The sequence below is a fragment of the Nesoenas mayeri genome (assembly GCF_963082525.1).
Source record: "Nesoenas mayeri genome assembly, chromosome: 22".
Classification (NCBI taxonomy): Eukaryota; Metazoa; Chordata; class Aves; order Columbiformes; family Columbidae; genus Nesoenas; species Nesoenas mayeri.
The window spans coordinates 7,323,396-7,342,100 of NC_137572.1; the positions used below are offsets into that span (position 1 = coordinate 7,323,396).

The following is an 18,705-nucleotide window of genomic DNA, read 5'->3' on the forward strand; positions in this document are numbered from 1 at the left end:
AAACCACACTGGCTCGCTATCCCCCCCTCAGCCATTTGGATTTGAAAGCTGGGGAGGAACTCAAGCAGTTTTAGACAATTAAAAAGCTCGTACCGCAGGCACGCCGGCTGCCTGTGCGCTTCGCTCTCTGCCAATTGAAACGACAGAGTTACAACCCCGAAAAAATGGGGGTATCTGATGCCTTACCCTTAAGTATAGCACCGCGAGCGCTGCGTTATAATGCGCGTCTAATAACCCGAGCAGCGCTGCCTTTCGTTGCGAGGCCTCCGTTATTAGGCTGTTCTCGTTAAATGACTGCTATCATCTGGTCCCAAAGTACATTAAATCCCATTATAATTATAAACACACTTCCCCATAACGTTCTCCTTAGATTACATTTGCGCTGCGTTACCCCAAGGGTATCTTTGTGCTAACACCGCCCGTGTTTGTTGGTTTAGCTGCCCGCGGTGCGCGGGGGGAGCGCTCCGTGCGCGGTGCTGGTGTCCACGCGTGGCCCCGGCCGAGGACGCTCGGGGGGCAGCTCCTGGCGTGGGGCACCTCGCGGTTCTCCCGCTGTTTATGGTGTGGGGCTGCTGGCGTTTCCCGTCCCCCTTTGCTTGGTGCCGTTGCCTGCCTGTGCCCACAGAGCCCACCGCCCACCCTTGGGTGTGGGGACCTGCTGCGTCCCCCCACATCCCAATGCTGCAAATGGGGTCAGATGCTTAATGTGGGCAAAACAAGCCTCCTCGGGGTGATGTGCACCGCGTGCTGTGTCACCCCAGAGCAGCTCTCGCCCCAAACCCGCCGCTGGGCCAGCCCCCGGCTGCCCGGCTGCCCGCCGGCTGGCCCGGGCCGGGTTCTGCCGCGCGGTGCGTGCGCGAAGCCGTGGGAACGCTGGGTGCGCGGGGCCGCTTTCCCCGCGCTGGTTTTGCGTGGCGGGAGCCGGTTCCCGGTGCCCGTTCCCGGTGCCCGTTCCCGCGGCCCCGGTCCCGTCCGCGCTCCGCGGCCGCCCGGGGGGGGGCGCCGTGGCTCCAGGCGCGCGGGCGGCGGGGGGGCCCGGCGGGGCCTGACGTGGGCGCGGGGCGGCCCCGGGGCCGGCGCCGCCGTGATTTGCTGCGCGGCGCGGCGAGCGGCGGCGGCGGCGATGAGAGCGGGCAGTGCGAACTGCCGGAGCAGCCGCCGGCCGCCGTGAGTGCGGGCAGCCCGGGCCGCCCCCGCCGCGCACCTGAGCGGGTCCGCGCCGCGCGGGGGGAGCGGGGGGAGCGGGGATGCGCCCCCTGCCCCGGGGGGCGGCGGCGGGGACGCGGCTCCGCAGCCCCGGCAGCCCCGGCAGCCCCGGCAGCCGCCGCCGAGCCCCGCGCAGAAACTTTGGGGCGAGCGGCCGGCGGGCTGCGGGCTGACCTCCCTCTCCCCCCGCCCTCCGCTGCTTCTCCCCTTTCTCTCTCCTTTCCCCCTTCCCTCCCCTCCCTCTCCTCTCCTCGCCGCTCCTCTCCCCCCTCTGCCTTTTGTTTTCGCAGATAGTCGGCACACAAAGCTGGTCCCAGATTTGAGCGACGGCGAGGCAGCCTGATGAGCGAGCCCCGGGAGCGCCATGGATGTGACTAAGATGGGCACGATCCAGCTGCAGAACCCCTGCCACCCCAGCGGGCTGCTGCACAAAGCCAACCAGATGCGCCTGGCGGGGACGCTCTGCGACGTGGTCATCATGGTGGACAGCCAGGAGTTCCACGCGCACCGGACCGTGCTGGCCTGCACCAGCAAGATGTTCGAGATCCTCTTCCACCGCAACAGCCAGCACTACACCCTGGACTTCCTCTCGCCAAAGACCTTCCAGCAGATCCTGGAGTACGCCTACACCGCCACGCTGCAGGCCAGGGTCGAGGACCTGGACGACCTGCTCTACGCCGCCGAGATCCTGGAGATCGAGTACCTGGAGGAGCAGTGCCTCAAGATCCTGGAGACCATCCAGGCCTCCGAGGACAACGACGCCGAGGGCGCCGCAGTCGACGGAGCAGCCGCCGAGGAAGAGGAGGAGAGGAGGTCGAGGTACATCAAGGGCCTCTTCGTCTCCAAGCCTGCCGGTGAGGAGAGCGGCTACGCCGGCCAGAGCCTGCCAGCGGGCGCGGCGGAGCAGAGCCCCTCCGCCTCGGCTTCCTTCGGGCCCCTCTCCGCCATGAGCCCCACCAAGGCGGCGGTGGACAGCCTGATGAGCATCGGGCAGTCGCTGCTGCAGGGCGCGCTGCCGCCCGCCGCCCCCAAGGACTCGCGCCCCGCCGCCGCCCGCCGCCCCAACGCCGAAGCCATGCAGGTGGACGACACCCCCGGCAGCCCCCGGTCGGCTGAGCCTGGCGCCTCCGGTGGGGAGAAGCCCGAGGAGAAGGGCAAGGACGGGCCGGGCACCCCGACCCGCGGCAGCGTCATCACCAGCGCCCGCGAACTGCACTACAGCCGGGAGGAGGGCGCCGAGCCGCCGCCCGAGCCCGGCCAGGGGCTGCCGCTGGCGCCGGAGCCGTTGGCCACCAGCGCCCCGGGCGACAAGCCCCTGGGCATCTACTCGCTGCTGCCCAACCACAAGACTGAGCCGGTGCTCGCCGTGCCGCCCGCCGTGGCGTCCGCCCTGCACGTGCAGCCGGCGCTGGCCGTCTCCATGGACTTCGGCGCCTACGGGGGGCTGCTGCCCCAGGGCTTCATCCAGCGGGAGCTGTTCAGCAAGCTGGGCGAGCTGGCGGCCGGCATGAAGCCGGAGAGCCGAGCCCTGGGCGAGCAGTGCAGCGTGTGCGGGGCAGAGCTGCCGGACAACGAGACCCTGGAGCAGCACAGGTGGGTGCCCGCACCACGGTCCGCGCCGGGATCTCGCGGCAGGGTTTCAGTTTCTGCCCGGATGTCGCGTGCATCGGTGCCGAGTTCCCGCTGCATGCCCTGAAACCGCACTCACAGACACGGCTGCTGTAACTTTTCCGGGTCTGGCAGCTGTGCCAGAAGGTTCCTTCCCGCGGGTGCCGGCTGGGGGGACAGCCGGGACGGGGCTCGTGCCGTCGGTGTTTCCTCCCAGCACAGACCCCGCCGGTTTCCCTGACTGGCGTCTGCCAAACAGCTCGCGGTTGCTGCCCTTGAGTTTCGAGTTCTGTATGTAAAGCGATGCCATGGGGTCAGCAGCCCTTGCCCCCCCGTGCCAAGACCCTCTGTGGTCCAGCACCAACGTGTCTGTATGCGGTGAGGGGGTACGGACCCTGCGTGTGGCCGCGGCGATGACCCGCGGGGCGGCTGCGCGCGGTGCCTCGCCGGCGCCGGAGTGCTTTGCTGCTCGGCAGCCGGGTGTGCGGAGCGTTCGCACTTTGCACAAAGTGGAGCGCGGGTCGGGCTGGGTGACGCTGGGGCGAGCGGGGGCTCGTGCTGCTGCAGCGCCGCGTGTCCCTCCCTGCGCGGACGGTCGCGGTGGAGGCTCCGGCAGCTGTGGATGCGATTTCGGGGCTCCCCTGCTCCGGGTGGGGGGATCTCTGTGCTCTCGCTGAGCCCCGCACCGTGAGGAGCTGCTGGGGGGCGCGGTGGTTGTTATTGGCATGTGAGTCTGGTGCTCCCCCGTTTTCTGCCTCCCCATCGTGGGAGCGGGGGTGAGACCTCGTCGCCTGATTTGGCCAGGGAACAGATTTGTGTTAATTACCGTGCCTAAATCAGCTTTGCTGGTCAAACCCCTTGGTGTCGGGGGTGCTTTGGTGAGCACCGTGCAGCGCTGGCCCCCGGTGCGGCCACAGCCCCGCGCGGTGCCGGAGCTGCTTGCAGCCTTCCCGGGCTGCGCACCATCTCAGAATTTTAATGAATCAACAGGTTAATTAGCCCTGATGCACACAACGCACCCGGGGCTGGGGAGCTGGTGCTACCGGCACGTTGCTGCCTGCAGAGGCTGCGCCCGTCCGTGCTGCGGGATGCACTGGAGCCGCGGCAGCTCCACGGTTCAGCCCTGGAGCCACGGCAGCTCCGCAGTTCAGCCGTGGAGCGTTCGCAGCTGCTCTCTGCGCTGCTCCCCCGCGAGCCTGAGCCGTGGCGGGTGTTTGCTCGGCGCGGCTTGTGCCCGGCCGGGCGGTGATGCAGACCGAACGTCACCGGAGAGCTGCAGTGAGGGCTCAGGGAGAATTTTAACGTGCCGTTCTGCCACGGTCTCGAGCGTCTCCCTTTTCCCCTGGGAGCAGCACCGGTGCGGCTGCGGGCGAGGGCGATGCTGGGGCCACTCCTGCCGCTGGCCGCGATCTGCCCGCGGCGAGCCTGGCTCCATCGTCACACCGAGCGGTCGGGGATGGAGCGTGGCCCAGCCCGTGCGGCGCAGCAGCCTGGGTTTCACGCTGTCTTCCCAGGCTTGGCTTATTTTGACAGCCGCGGCCACAGCTTTTTTCTTAATTATTCATGATGGTTATCGGGGCTGGGTGCGCGCTGGGCTCTGAGTGGGGCTGCGCTGGGCTCTGAGCAGGGCTGAGCGCCAGCCCCTGCGAGCGCAGCCTCGAAAGCGATTGCTCCAGCCAGCGCCAGCGTCCCTTTGCCCGCTCTTGCTTTCGGATTACCTGGCGCTGGCAAACTTTGCAGCGCGAGCCAAATCCCTTGAGCCCTTTCCAAACTGCTCTGCAACAGCGTCCATGTTGCAAGGCATTGGGCAAGAGTCAGGCAGCCCACCCCTCCCCTGCCAGGGCTCTAAATCCAGGCGCTTTGCGTGTAGACGGGGTCTCATGTGGCTTTTTTATAGCGTTTGCTTTCTAATATGTTGTGAAAATCACCATTTGGGGAGGATTTGTGGGATCCCATTGTATTTGCAGAGCTGTTAAACAGCATCTACGCTGGGTTGGGATCCGCAGCGCTCTGCTGGAGCTGTTCTGGTGGCGGTGGCAGCTGCGCCGTGCCAGCTGTGCCGTGCTGGCTGGGGCTTCTGCGCCCTGTGGCTCCAGGAGTCCTGCGCCCCTCCCTGCGCTGCCCGCCGGGGGCAGGATGTGCCGGGGCCGCGGCGGTGCCGCTGCTCACCCGGTGCCTTTGCTGACCTCTTTCTGCCGCGCGTTCGCTGCTGTGGTTTGCTTTCCCACCGCAGTGCGCGAGGCGTTCCAGGCTGGGGAGCTGCGGCGAGGGGCGCCCAGCGCTGCCGTGGGGCCACCCTGGTGCCGCGGCAGGTGGCACCGGGCCCGGCCGGCGCCAACGCGGCTCCTCGTGCACGGAGCGTTGCGAGCCAAGGCGCCTGTTTGCGTTGCACAAGTGCGTGCATATGGCGGGGATGTTTGTTTACACACACACATGCGATACAAGTATAAATACCCATGTTTACATGGAGCCATCCGAGCGCGGCTGCCGCCTCCGCCAGCGCGGGGAGCGCGAGCAGAGCGCGAGCCGGGCTGCCGACTCGCTGCTCGCCGGGCGCCCGGGACGCCCGTGTGCCCCAGCCCCCGTGGCACCGTTGTCTGCGCCGCGTCAAGAGCGCTGAGCTGTCACCCTTGGTGGCCCTGAGCCCCAGCGCTGACTCTGATCGGGGTTTTCGAGTCCCCAGACCCGCCTTCTGCTGCATGATCTGTTTTTTGCTTCCTTACCGAGCTTATGATTTTGACTAATTGAGTGTATATTGAGTCGGCAACTCTTTAATTTTTTTTATAAAAGATTTCCTCCTAGGTTCAGCAAAGTTCAAACTTAATCTAATGTTAGTATCGATCGTCACTTCTAATTGCAGGCAAAAAAGCCACAGTTCAGCAGCCCTCCTCGGGTTTGTTTGCACGAAGGAAAACCTCTGTGGTGCGAGCGCCGCGCGGAGCCGTCGACCGAGCCCGACTCGTTTGTCAGCGGGAAGTTAAGTCCCTTCAGACTTCCTGACAGGCTCGCTTGATGCTTGTCGTGTGGGCAGCGAGAGCGCGGGCTGCGGGCAGCGGTGCCGTCCGGTCCGGCTGAGCACCCGGGACGCGCAGCCTGTTGCTCCGCTCTCCGGTGCAAACCCCGCGTAGCCGCGTCGGGAGATACGCGGCGCTGGGCTCTTTCCTCGCTGGCCCCGCGGGATCAGCCGCCGTTGGGCTCCTTGGTGCCGTTAGGCACGCTGGCACCGCTCGACGTGTCGCGGGGAGAAGCAGATGCACGATACCATTAAAGCAATAAACGTGACAAATGGGATCCCGAGCGCTCGGTGAGCGTTACCAGCGCTCATTTCGGCAGCCTGATACCATTGTTGGTTTTTATTTTATTTTAAGCATTAGGCAATTTATGCTCCGCTGCGATTGGAACTGTGAGAAAACAGAGGGAAAATAGAGAACGAGGGGGGAGGGAAGGAAAGAAACGCCAGCACCCCCCAAACCCTGCCCGTGATTACTTCCAGAGTTCGGGGGCGACCCGGCAGCTCTTGTTTCTTGCTGATGGGCCTTATTAGCGGCACCTGGCATCGCGCGGGGCTAATGGAAAGCAGCGCGGGGCGAGGAAGCCCTGATTAGGGCTGGGGGGCCGTGCCGGGCGCAGGAAATGAATGTTGAGCCGGGGCCGCGGCGCTGACCCGGGCGCGTAACCTGTGAGCGCGGCCGGGACCCCGCGCAGGATGCCGGGGGCTCTCTGCTTCTCGTCACCGGGACGCGCCGGCTGCTCAGCCTTGAACTTTTGATTTATTCGGTGGGGGACTTAACCGTTTCCATACTCGGCTCGGGGCGGGGGGGGAAAAGCCCCTTCGGCTTCTGTGCTGTTCCATCCACCATCCTGCGCTGCTCTGGTTGCACAGGTGATGCGTTTTAAAGCAAAACTCTGAGGTTCCCATTAGAAAACACCACTTTTAATAGATTTTTTTAAATGTATGTATTTTCCCCTTTGCCATGTCCTCGGTGTAAGGCTGGTGGCAGCGCGGTGTCCCCAGGGGCGATGGGGACGCTGCGTGCCCCCTGCTGCCCTTTCGGGGACGGGCGATGGGTGGCAGCTCCTGGTCCCGCGGGGTGGGACCTGCTGCGCCAGTCCTGCTGGGGACCCCGGGGCGGCTCTCGGCCCTCAGCGCCGTGTCGCTGGCAGCACCTCCGGAAGCTCTGAGGAGCCTTCTCAGTTGTAACTGGTGGAGCGATGCTGGTGCAGAACGTGTCTGTGGGCGGCGCGGGGGCTCCTGGGCAGCCCGCGCTGCTTCGGGTGGTGCTCTCGGCTCTTTTCGTGCGGTGGCGCGGGGACGTGCGGCCGAGCGGCACGGGCAGCTCGTGGCGAGCATCCCCGCGGCCTTCCCCGCGATGGGGCTCCTTACGAACGCCAGCGCGTCAGTCTGGTTTCCTTGGATAGAGTAAAATGATCTGCATTTTCCTTTTTGCTTGCAATTAGCAAGATTTTTCTTTCACCCCCCCCACTTGCTCCTTGACAGCTTCAAGAGAGGCTTTAAATGAGTAATTACTAAATATTTCCCGGCAGCCAAACACGGGGCCATGGCATCTCCTGTTGCAAAAGTGAAAAATATTTCTGTTTGCAGTTAATTTTAGTGGCAGGCAGATCATGTTAACTGGGTGTAATTGCTTCCAGATATGGCAGAGGGTTTTGTGTGTTGGGATGAAGGGTCTGGTAAGTGCTCACTTCCTGTGTAAATTAGCCTGGTCCATTCATTCCTCCCCGCCCCGCGGTCCTGGCTTGTGTCACTCGGCCGCCAGGTTTTTCCCCAGCGCCGCGTTCCAGCTCCGTGGTTGCTGCCGGGACTTCGCTCCTCGTGCCGCGCTGCCCTGGTTGCCGCGGGGATGCCGAGTGCCCGCATCCCGCTCCGCGGGCGCCGGAGACCACCAGGCGCCCTCGCCGGAGCCCGCGCGCGGCTGTGGCACGTGCTCGCAAACCAAGGCGGGTTCCTCTCTTTGACACGAGCTCGGTCGTTGGAACGAGCATCACTGTGAAATCGGGGCTGCAGAACGAGCCCTGGCGGCCCCGGCACGGGCTCTGGCCGGGGGCCAGCGCCGCCCGTATCATTTTCGCTGTAGCGTTCTTAACTGATTTTAAGTAGATTACGGCTGGACACGCGCCCCGCTGTGCTGGTGCAGCTTTCCGTCGCCCCGTTGCTGTTTTATTGGCGCGCTGCTTAGCAAGCAGGCCGGCGATGTGCGACTGAGGGAACGCTGCTCCGCGGCGGCGCGAGCCCGGCCAGAGCCGCCCGGCCGTAAATCGCCGTTAAACAGCCGCCTTTGTTCCCGGTGTCAGCGCGGGAGATGACGGGCTGGTTATCTGCGCGTGTCAGCCGGGATGATAACCCCGCAGCGCGGAGGGGACCCCGGCGTCCCCCCTTGAGAGAGCGTCCCTGCGTCCGTCTGCAAGTGCCACGCGCGGGGGAGCAGGGCACCTCTCGCCGCCTCGTGACCTATAAACAGGCAGACACCGGCCGGGCGGAAAAAACAAAGAGAAGCTAGAAAAAACCCCAAACCCCAAACGGCGTTTCCATCGCTGGTGAGGTCGGAAAGAGCACAAACACCCGGGGGTGCTCACAGGCCCTGCGCTGAGGTTTAAGTAGGTCCTGGGGACTTGTTTAAAGGCACAATGCAGTTCATATATATATAAATATAAATAAACAGTTATTGCCTGTCCGTTAATTGTAATTCAGATTTGCATTTCTGCACGAGGTGCTAGAGCAATTACAGCCCCCGCGCTGTTTGCAGCTCCATCGCAATTGCTGAAAGTGCTTCTCTGCCCCTGCTGCTGAGTTTGGGGACGGTGCCGGGCTCCCTGTCACCTTTGTCACCTTCCCTCGTTCTTTTCCCCGCGCATTATTTATAGTAAATCATATTAGAAAGGAGCGCTGAGGAGGAAGCGTGATTCATCCTCCTTGAAGCCAGTGCTGACATAAATACAGGCAAAGCGCTTACTATGTGTTTTTGATTATGGTATTTAGGGACAGGTTGTACTAATCCTGGCGTGCACAGACTGGAGCTGTGGAGGCTACGACTCTAAGAAATTTGATTTAACCGCAGCGCAGGCTGCACGTCAGAAAATCCAAGCAAAGCCCAGCCGGTGTTCTCGGAGGCGCACGCGGTGCCAGGCGTTGGGAACGGTGCCGAGGCGTTGGGAACGGCTCCGCGCAGCCCGGTCTCGCTGCCTGGCTCTTCGAGGGTCTGCGGGGACTCGCGGTGCTGGGACGGCTGCGAGTCGGGCTGGGCTGAGGTGCTCGCGGTGCTCCAGAGCAGGGCTGCGGCAGGAGGATGCGCAGGGGGGACACTCGGTGCAGAGGGACCCAGCGGAGCGCTCACAAACGGTGCGATCCGGCGCTCGCTGCCGGCAGCGCGGCACAGCCAGTGCCGGTGACAGGTACCTTATCTCTGGCCGGGCCCGGGCTGCGGTCGCAGCCTCTGCGCAGCGCACATGAACCGCCTGCGCGTGGGAGAGATAAGGCGCAGGCGTTGTGCCGCGCCCGCCGGCCCCGCTGCCGAGCCGGCACCCGTCCCACCCGCGCTGCGGTGGGCGATGGCGCCGGGGCCGGTCCCTGTGCCGGTGGCACGTGTGCAGCGCGGGGTGGTCAGAGTGCGGCGGGGCCCCCGGGGCCCCTTTCTGTGAAACAGCCCCACGTTTGGAACCGAAACCCTCGGCCCCTCCCTGCCAGGCGCCCACTCTTTCTACCAGGAACGCGGTGATTTCCTCTTCACCCTGTTCGTAGAAAATATCCCAAGTGCCGAGAGCGGGCGGGAGGTGGTTCCGCGAACGAGAGCAGCGGTCAAGGCGCCTGTAGCGCGCAAAGCTCCCCGGGCAGCTCCGGCTCTGCCTGCGCGCCCAGGGCTGGGGCAGCCGACGGCCTCTTCCCACCGGGCGCTCAGGTGGGGATGCCCGAAGCATCATCCCGCACGTGGGCCGCGTTGCACGGGAGCCAGTGGTGCGCGGTGTGACCTGCAGAACCCTGGCTTCCCCCAGCAGGGATAGTTTTCAGGAAGATTTAAACTCAGCTGAAAACCTTTCCCATGGGAAAAAGGCAAAAAGGAGTTGTTGCTTTTGCTCCCCGGGTCCCTGTCTGGTGGTCTCAGGAGCCAGGGCGGGATGGGCCAAATGCCGTTCTGGCCTTGCCGTGCCATCCCCATCACCGTGGCGCTTTGGGGAGGGGGTTCTGGCTTTGCATTCCTGGGGCAGCCCTGCCCGCAGGATCTCGGGTGCAGAGGCAATTGCCTGTATTGATTTTTGGCTTATCTGACCCTTTTGCTGGAGGCGGCTGTTCCCTCAGCGTCCAACCCGATGTAACTTAGAGCAGCCAGAAACGCAGATCATCCTTCCTGTTGTTAATTAGGGCTGGCCCATGCATTATTTAGCAGGGTGGGAGCTCTCAGGATGCGATCCCCTCCCTGTCCCATCGCACCGGTGCTGCGCGGCCACCGCGGCACCGGCAGCTGCCACATCCTCCTCCGGCTGGAGTGGGAAGCAGCTCCCTAATTAGCGCCTTCGTTGCTAAGCAAACGAAACGGCCGCGCACTGAGCTTCCCGCTCGCCATCCGCGTGTCGCGGAGGGGCCGCCGAACGCCGCCGGTACCGGTGCCCAGAGCCCCTTTGCCGCCCCGCACCGGGCGGACATCGCGACCGAGCGGCGCTGGCTTTCCTGTCCTCCCCCACGCCTCGTGTGCCGGTGTTCGGTGCCACCCACAGATACAGTTGGTGGGGAGATAAGGATGGCGGGGACCGCCTTCCTGCTACGCTGGGAGCAAACCGCGCTGCTTTCTGTTTGCACGGCCGCGCTGGGTCGCCCGGGCGGGACGTGAGCGGCTGCCGGCCCCCGGTGCCGCGGCTTCACCAGCGGGGTTTGTGTCCTCGGTGCTCTCCTGGGCCAGCATCTTCAGGCCCGGTGCCAACCACGCTCCGCGGAAGCCGTGCTGACCGCACGAGTGAGCGGGAGCAGTGACAGCGGTGACACCGCGATGGCCCCCGGCACAGAGAGCGGCCGGGTGCGGCGAGGGCTCCCCAGAGCCGGCCCCGCTCCCACACCGTGTCCCTGGTCCCCACGATGCCGCGTGTCCCCCCGGGACGCCCGGGTCCCCCAGTGCTCAGCGCTGCCTCCGTTCTCGCTCCGCTGTGCAGCCTCCCAGCTTTCCCTGCTGGAGCTTTTGTCACTGTTATTAACTAATGAGCTGATTCTTCCGCCGTTTTTAAATAACTGTATTTTTCCTTCAATATGAGAAAGGGAAAATCTCTTTTCTTAATAGCACAGCTCTCAGAAGTCATTGAAGGCATGCATTTGCCATTCTTTCGCACAAATGTGCGGATTACCACACTTCTTATTACCAGGGCTTGAATTGCTGAATCACAGAAGCGGGGTAATAGGAAATATTTGCATACACGATGTTGGGGAGAAGGAAAAGAGCTGTTTTCAAAGGCGCTGGGGCTTTTCCCTCTCGCTGCACAGCCCTGGGGCCGCCAGGGCCCGTGGATCCTTCCTCCGGCTCCCTCCGCGTCCAGGGTCCGTGTCCCGGGGGTTCGTTGTCTCGCAGGTGCTCTGCAGGGCTCGGGAGCAGCGGTTTGGCGGCGCTGGGCGCGGGTCGTTGAGCGCAGACCCCGTGCGTGCAAACTGGTGCCTCTTCGTTGGTCGGTAACGCCCGCGCAGGGTGGGGTGTTGGTTGTGTTCGGTTGTCACCAAACGGACCTGCCGGGAGCGGGGACGGCACGGAGAACAATTTCACCCACCAAATTATCGTTCTTGCAAGAGCAGATTTGAAATCTATTTAACTTCTCGGTGTCCCGTACCCTTTTAATGGTTCCGAGCGCGTCCTCGCTGATGGGTTACCTTTTCTTTCCCTGCGGGCTATAATTAGTGTCCTTTACACAGAATTGCCTCAGAATTGGATTTGAAGAAGATAAGAATCAAATTACCAGTATTTATCTTGTAAATTCCAAAAGATCTGTGCAGAGGCACTGTGTGGAGAGAGGGTTTGAAGTGGTGTGCTCTGGAAAAGCAAACCTGTGCCGGGTCTCCCGAGCCTCTCGGTGCCGGGCAGCCCGAGCGCGGCAGCGGCTGGAGGCGCTTTCGGTGGGCGCTGCTTTGACAGAAATTAAGCATCTGAATTTAAATTAAGGAGACAGGGAGCCCAGGCAGCTGGGACTATATTTTCATAGCGTAAACAGTTGCAGAAGAAGATTAATAGCATCTGTGTAAACACTCCATCGCAGCAGCGAGGGGCTTTTTAATAGCTGCAAAATACTGAGGAGGGCTGAGGCGAGGAACGCCGAGTGTCCCCCAAACCCGCACCCCAGCGTCCCCGAACCCGCACCCCAGCGTCCCCGAACCCGCATCCCAGCGCCCCCTGAACCTGCACCCCAGCGTCCCCTGAACCCGCACCCCAGCGTCCCCGAACTCGCACCCCAGCGTCCCTGAACCCGCATCCCAGCGCCCCCTGAACCTGCACCCCAGCGCCTCCTGAACCCGCACCCCAGCGTCCCCTGAACCCGCACCCCAGCGTCCCCGAACCCGCACCCCAGCGTCCCTGAACCCGCATCCCAGCGCCCCCTGAACCTGCACCCCAGCGCCTCCTGAACCCGCACCCCAGCGTCCCCTGAACCCGCACCCCAGCGTCCCCGAACCCGCACCCCAGCGTCCCCTGAACCCGCACCCCAGCGCCCCCTGAACCCGCACCCCAGCGCCTCCTGAACCCGCACCCCAGCGCCCCCTGAACCCGCACCCCAGCGCCTCCTGAACCCGCACCCCAGCGTCCCCTGAACCCGCACCCCAGCGTCCCCTGAACCCGCACCCCAGCGTCCCCGAACCCGCACCCCAGCCCCCCCCGAACCTGCACCCCAGCATCCCCGTCCGGCCCCGTAACCCCTCCCGCCACCCCCAGCCCCGCGCTCCCCCCAGGCGCTGAATTACATATTAAAGTAGCCTGGTAACTGAGCGCCGGTTGCTGCGCGATAAGCCCGGGGAAATCGATATGTTTGCCGTGTGCCTGCGTGTTTGTGACACCTGCCTGCGGAGCCGCGCTGGCACCGGCCATTTCAGCTCCGGTGCGGCACCGCTGCCCGGCGCGGGGGAATAACGCCGGCCGTGGTATTTGGAGATATGGAGCATGGGGAGGCTGGTAGGGGAGATCCCACCCCCCGCCCTGCGAGCAGCTGAGCCCAGCTTAGTTTATAGACCGGGACTAGTCCTGTGGATACCAAGAGAACTCTTCCTCCTGACCTATGAGCCCGGGCGCCCAAAGGTTCGGGCGCTCTGCCCGTGCGCGGGTCGGCGCCCGCCCGCCTCCCCCGGGTTTGGCGCAGGAGCGGACGGTTTTCCCCACATCTCGAGGGAGTGAGTGAGCAGCTGTGATTGACCCTTTGGCCCAGATGTGAAGTTGGGAGGTAAAAGACGGGGCTTGCAAGATTTTTGTAAAACTGGTGACCTCTCCCAAGATTAACTGGGAGATAACAGTAATTATAAACAGATAACGGCGTGCCCAATCGATAGCAAACTTTACCTCCTGCCTCAAACCGAAGGTCGGCGTTTTACGGCAGAGATAACTGCGGGTTTCGCACCGTCGCGAGCCGGTGAACCTCCCTGGGCACGGGCGATCGTGAGCGGGGTGCGGGGGACCCGCGGGCCGGTTCGGCATGCTGCCCGAGTGCAGGGTTTCGCGATGCTGGATCCTGTTGGCAAACGTGGTGCTGCAGCAGCACATCTGGCCAGCGGTTCCCCCAGATACTCGGTTCGGGAGGAGGGGGCGCAGAGGGGTAGCGCCCAGTGCCAAACCGGCGCTTTCTCTTTGCTTTGCTTTTAATTGCCTGCTTTCACTTTTTATGTATAAAAGATTGTCCATTTAATTAACTTGAGAATGCAATTTCAAAAACGCTAATGCTTTACACATGACGGCACTTAAAATAACGGCAGCGTTCCCGTCCTGCGCCTCCTTCGCCTCCGCGCCGCCCCCCGGGGTTGTTCTGGAGAGGAGCAGCTCCGGTGCCTGGACAGGCGTCCGGGCGCTGTGGGATCCTGGTTCCCCCGCGGATGCTCCGGGGCCGGCGGAGCCCTCGTGCGAAGTCGGCGATTCCATCCGTGTCCTTTCCCTGGGCTCGGCCCTCGCTGGTCCCTGGATCTCACCAGCGCCGCGAGCGGCTGCTCAGCACCTTCTGTCCCGAGGGGCTTCTCTCTGGGACTTGCGTCGCTATCACAGTGGGGTTTGCAGCCCATTCTGGGGAAACCTCAGTTTTTCTGAGTTGCACGTGCCTTTTCCCAGACCGGAGCAGGGAGACCTGGTGGGAAGTTTGAGGCGAGGCGCTGGGTTTGTTGTTAAAAACCTGCACGCACACCACCCCCCCTTTTTTCCCCCTTTTTTTGTAGCTTAGAAACCTCTCTTTGTGGCAGAAGGCTGGGAGGGTTTGAATGCCGCACGCAGGCGGAGGAGGCTGACTGGGACCATACGGCTTTATCATTCATTAATTCCTGCGCTCATTCATCCCCCTATTTAAAGTTCTCTGTAAAGACGGGAGCTACAGATGGTCTTTTGGTGCCCGCTTTAGCCGGCGGAGCTCGGCCCCGACAAAGGGTACAGAGGGAGCAGCAGAGTGTACAAAATATTTCCAACCATTAGAAATTGAGGTCTCATTCACCGGCGGCTCCTGTTTTGAAAGCGAATTTATGCGCGAGCATCATAACCCACCAAGCGGGGCCTTGCCAAGAGCCGGGCTTAGCCGGGGCCGAGCGTTCGCCGCGGTCCCGCCGGCAGAGCCGCGCTTTGGGAACCGGAGCGGCTGCGTTCCCTTCGCCGGGTCCTCCGCAGTTACAAACCAGCCTCCTGTCCGACAGAGGGACGTTAACATTGCTTTTCTGGATGCCAGATTGCTCGTTATAGTGTTTCTTTAGGGACTCGTTAGCGTAGCGGCGCCCCGGGTGCGACACGGTGTCCCTGTCCCTGCGCGGGGCACGAGGCCCCGGAGCGCGGGGATTTGGGGTTGCAGTTGCGCCCCTCGCCAGAGGAGTCGCCGCTGCTGGGGCGAACGTGGCACGTTTCTGTAACGTGGATCCCGTCCGGGCGCTCGTCCCTCCCGCGGGAAAGCCGGGACCCAAAGTTTTCTCGCAGAAAAACCAAATTCCGCGATCTTGCTTTTGCACATGCTGTGCCTAAATATTAGCACCAATTGAGCAAATTGCCTTTTAACTGCCTTTATTTGGTTTCATTAAGGGTATAATTTAAAAGCTCCTGGATTTGCATGGACCCCGTTGTGCGCGTTGCGGAGGGGCGACGGTGCCGGTGTCTCCACCGCGGGCCCTGGGCTGGAAAGGCGCTGAGCGCGCTGGTCGTTGCCGGGACGCCTGGTCCCCACGTTCCCGCAGGAGCATCCCGGGGGGTCCCTGGTGTTTCCAGGGGGAGAGAAGTGTGAGGATTCTGGTTATTGATGGCGATGCCACATGAAAACCCGGCCACACAGGGTCTGGCTTGCTGTCCCCGGGCTGTGTCACCTCCGGTCCTTCTTGCTGCCACCTCCCGGGTCCTTCTTGCTGCCACCTCCCTGCCCCGGGCGCTTTGGGCTCACCCCAAAGCCCAGCATGCTTCACGTGCGTTAGTTTGCTGCCTTGACAAGGTGCATCACATTCGTCTCCTGGCTTCTGATTGGAAACAAGGAGTTGTCTGTCGGCCGCGGGCGGTGCTGGGAAGCAGCAGGGTGGCGGTGCTGGGGACCAGGAGCGGCTTGTCCCGGAACCCACGGCATTCCCGGTGTGTCCGCGGCAGCTCAGCCGGGCTGCGCATCCGTCACCAACAGCCGCCGTGCCCCGTCCAGCCGCGCTGGCCCCGCTGACAGCTGCCCGTCCATCTTCCCGGGGCAGGGGACCCGCTTCCCGCCCGAGCCGGGGGCATCGCTGCCCAACCCCAAAACAGGGTGCAGAACCCCGTTGTGCACCCGGCGGTCGCGGCCGGGAGCCCGCAGCCTCGGCCCCCGGGAGGGCACGCTGCCGAACGGGGCATCCTTCATCCCCGCCACAAAAACACCGCATTTTGGAGCCGCTGATACCAAGAAAGTGTTTTCATCAAAGCACTCTATTCGCCCGCGCGCTGACATCTGGAGAGCGCAGATAGATATTTTCCTTAAGACTGTATTTCCAAGCCGTGAGCTCTTCCCCGGCTGTTAATTAATCCTTTGTAGTTTAGCGGCTGATGAAATCATGACTCTATGAAATTTTAATCCTTGCGCTGTACAGGCACAACCGACATTATCAGAGGACCCCAGGTGTGTGCTTGAAATTAGTTTGTGGAATCTCTTGCATATTTGATTACCTTATGAAACTCGTCGGCATCGGGGCCGCTCTCGGGAAAGGCGCTGTTTGCCGGGAATTTGTGCCCATTCCCGGGCACGGTTCCGTGCAGGGGGTGGAACGGGGGGATGTGCTGGAGGGGGGACACCAGTGTCACCTGTAGTGGGGCGAGAGTGGGGGCCCAAGGGACCCAGAGGAGCTGTGGGTGCTGCCCAACGCCGAGCTCAGCGCAGGGAGGAGGCTCTGGGCTGCCGTGGGTGCCGCCCGGGCTGTGCCGCGTGTCCAGCGCCGCGCCGGCTCGAGCCACTGGAAGCGGTGGAAGTGTAACAAAAATGCCCCTGCCCTAGAACTGCTGCCTCGGAGTCGCCCTTCGACCAGCGCCCAGGGCCCGGCTCCCTGTCCCTGCTCCCGGGGCTCGCGGGGCCGGAGCGCAGCCGGTGCCGCGCGGCACACGTGCCGCCACGGAAACTAGCTGATGAACGTATTTTTAAACTTGGAATGTGCAAACCGCTTATTATTTCTGAATTAGGAATCAAAGCCTGGGCGCAGTCACGCTGCCGCTGCAGCAGATGTGCTCGGCGCGAAGGTCACTTTGCTTTCTTGTTGAAATTTCCTCCTATATCCGCGAGCCCCGCGCTCGGTGCCGCCCCCGACACCGCGTCGTGTTTGCTCAGCGGCGGGCGCGGCCGGGGTCACCGCACCCGAGCCAGCGCTCGTCCCTCCGGCCCCGCGTCACTGTCACCAGATGCCCGAAGAATGGGGATGATGATTTTGGACGGCCGAATTAGCGCCGGTTATTCTCAGCTGCCCTGCCGCGCATTAACCCCTTGATGCTCGCGCTCCAGCCCGCTGCTCCACGTGTGAGATTCGGGTGTTTTGCCCTGGTCTCGGGTGTCAGTGGGGGCACAGCAGAGATGTGGGGGTGTCCCCCATTGCAGTAAATTAAAAAGTAATCATAGTAATAATAATGATCTCTCTGTGGCCGGTTTGCCGTGCTCGGGAAAGTGGGAGGCTCGGCGAGGTCCTGCCGGTCCATCGGCGTTTGGCGCGGGCGGCGGGCTCCGAACGGCTCGGGAGCTGCTGGCGCTCTGTGCCGGGCTGTGCCGGGCGAGCGCGGGCAGGGCGGCGTGGCTCCGCGGCTCTGCGGAGGGGAGCGGTGGCGTCGTGCGGAGCGGGTGTCACGGCACAGCCTCTGCCTGGAGCCCGCGAATGGGCCCACGATAAACATGCCGTACGGGTGAGCGGTTCGAGGGCTCTATTGATAGCCCTCCCCTCCCCCCTTTTTTTAACTTCAGAAACAGGAAACTCTTTATTTCCAGCTCCCGTAAGGTGAATTTCTGTATTTGTTTATTTTAGGAGCTGTTGTGGTTTGAGGGTGCTTTGGTTTTGTTGTTTGTTTGTTTTTTCCCTTTTTGATTTATTAAACCGAGAGGAAGGTCTCGGCTCCCTTCCCCCTTCCCCCTGCCCTTAATAGCTCTCCCGGCTATTTTAATCCTCCGGGTTGGGAGATGAGGGCGGCACAGTGACGGTGCCAATGTCCCCAGCGCCGGGTCCCCAGGCCGGCGTGAGCGTCTCGAGTGTCCTCCCAGCCCTGTGTCCCCGCGTGTTGTAAATCACGCTGTCGGGGGGACTTGCCCTGTCGGTGGATGCGGGATGCCGGTTTGCCGATGCCCGTTTGCCGATGCCCGTTTGCCGATGCCCGTTTGCTGATGCTGGTTTGTCGATGCCCATTCGCAGTTGCTGGTTTGTTGATGCTGTGCTGCCCGCCAACCTTGGCGAGCCGCGAGATCCCGCGGCAAACGAGCCCTGGCACCGCCGCCCGTCTTGAGAAAATACAGCAGGGCATGAATTGATTTTTGTATCGATTCACTGGGGCGAGGGAGGAGATCGGGGTTTGGGGTGATTAGTTACCGTGGTCGCAGCGGGGATGTGGTGCTGGTGCCCGGTTTGCCCGCCTAGCGTTCGGTGCCCAGGGATGCGCCGGCCGGCAGGCGCCCTGCATAAATAAAACGTGGAGGCTCCTATAAACGCTGTTATTGCTGCGGCACAAAGTTGGGGCCGCTGGAGGTTTCTGCTCCCCGGCTCGCGCGCGGCAATGAATATTTTATGGGAAAGGAAATACTTAGCGTCTGAATCTTTTTATAGCGCCGGCTGCTCCGGCGGGCACGACCTGCCCCCACCCGCGTGCGCCGCGGCATCCGAAGGGATGGGTGAATACATCCCGAAGGATAAATGCATAGATCCCAGGGATGCTGCGGGAGGGCGAGGGGCCGCGCGCCCCAAAGACGCTGCGGGACGAGGGTCCCGACCTGTTGCACGGGCACGGGCTCGCGAGGATGCTGCGGGCTTTGCCGCGGGTTCGCTGCTCCGCAGGCACCGGTGGAGCTGCTGCCCGGCGCTTCCCTCAGCACCGAGGGCTGTGCTGGCCCCGCAGCCCGTGGCCCCGCGCGCCCGGCCCGGGGATGACAAAGTGCCCTTTAGTTAATTGCAGAACGGATCGCCTGGAGTTAAAAGTTCTGATTTATACGGCTGTGGCTCTAACTGCTCAATAACACGGGCCCGTAATCTACTTTCATTTCAAACAGAAGGGT

General features: G+C 62.9%; 2 protein-coding genes across 3 annotated transcripts in view; both read left to right on the top strand.

The window, feature by feature from the left end:
* Nucleotides 1-18,705, top strand: part of USP28 (ubiquitin specific peptidase 28) — a gene marked incomplete at both ends in the record, with an annotated part of 269,710 nt that overhangs the window by 195,867 nt on the left and 55,138 nt on the right. The gene's annotated exons all lie outside the window — the stretch shown is intronic.
* The window catches only part of ZBTB16 (zinc finger and BTB domain containing 16), a gene marked incomplete at both ends in the record, with an annotated part of 42,343 nt that continues 25,202 nt past the window's right edge, over nucleotides 1,565-18,705 (top strand). The window contains one exon of one of the 2 annotated variants that reach the window (XM_080357967.1): nucleotides 1,565-2,799. In XM_080357967.1, coding sequence (XP_080214093.1) covers nucleotides 1,571-2,799 — 1,229 coding nt within the window. The remainder of the gene's footprint in view (nucleotides 2,800-18,705) is intronic. The other variant, XM_080357966.1, reaches the window with a different exon arrangement.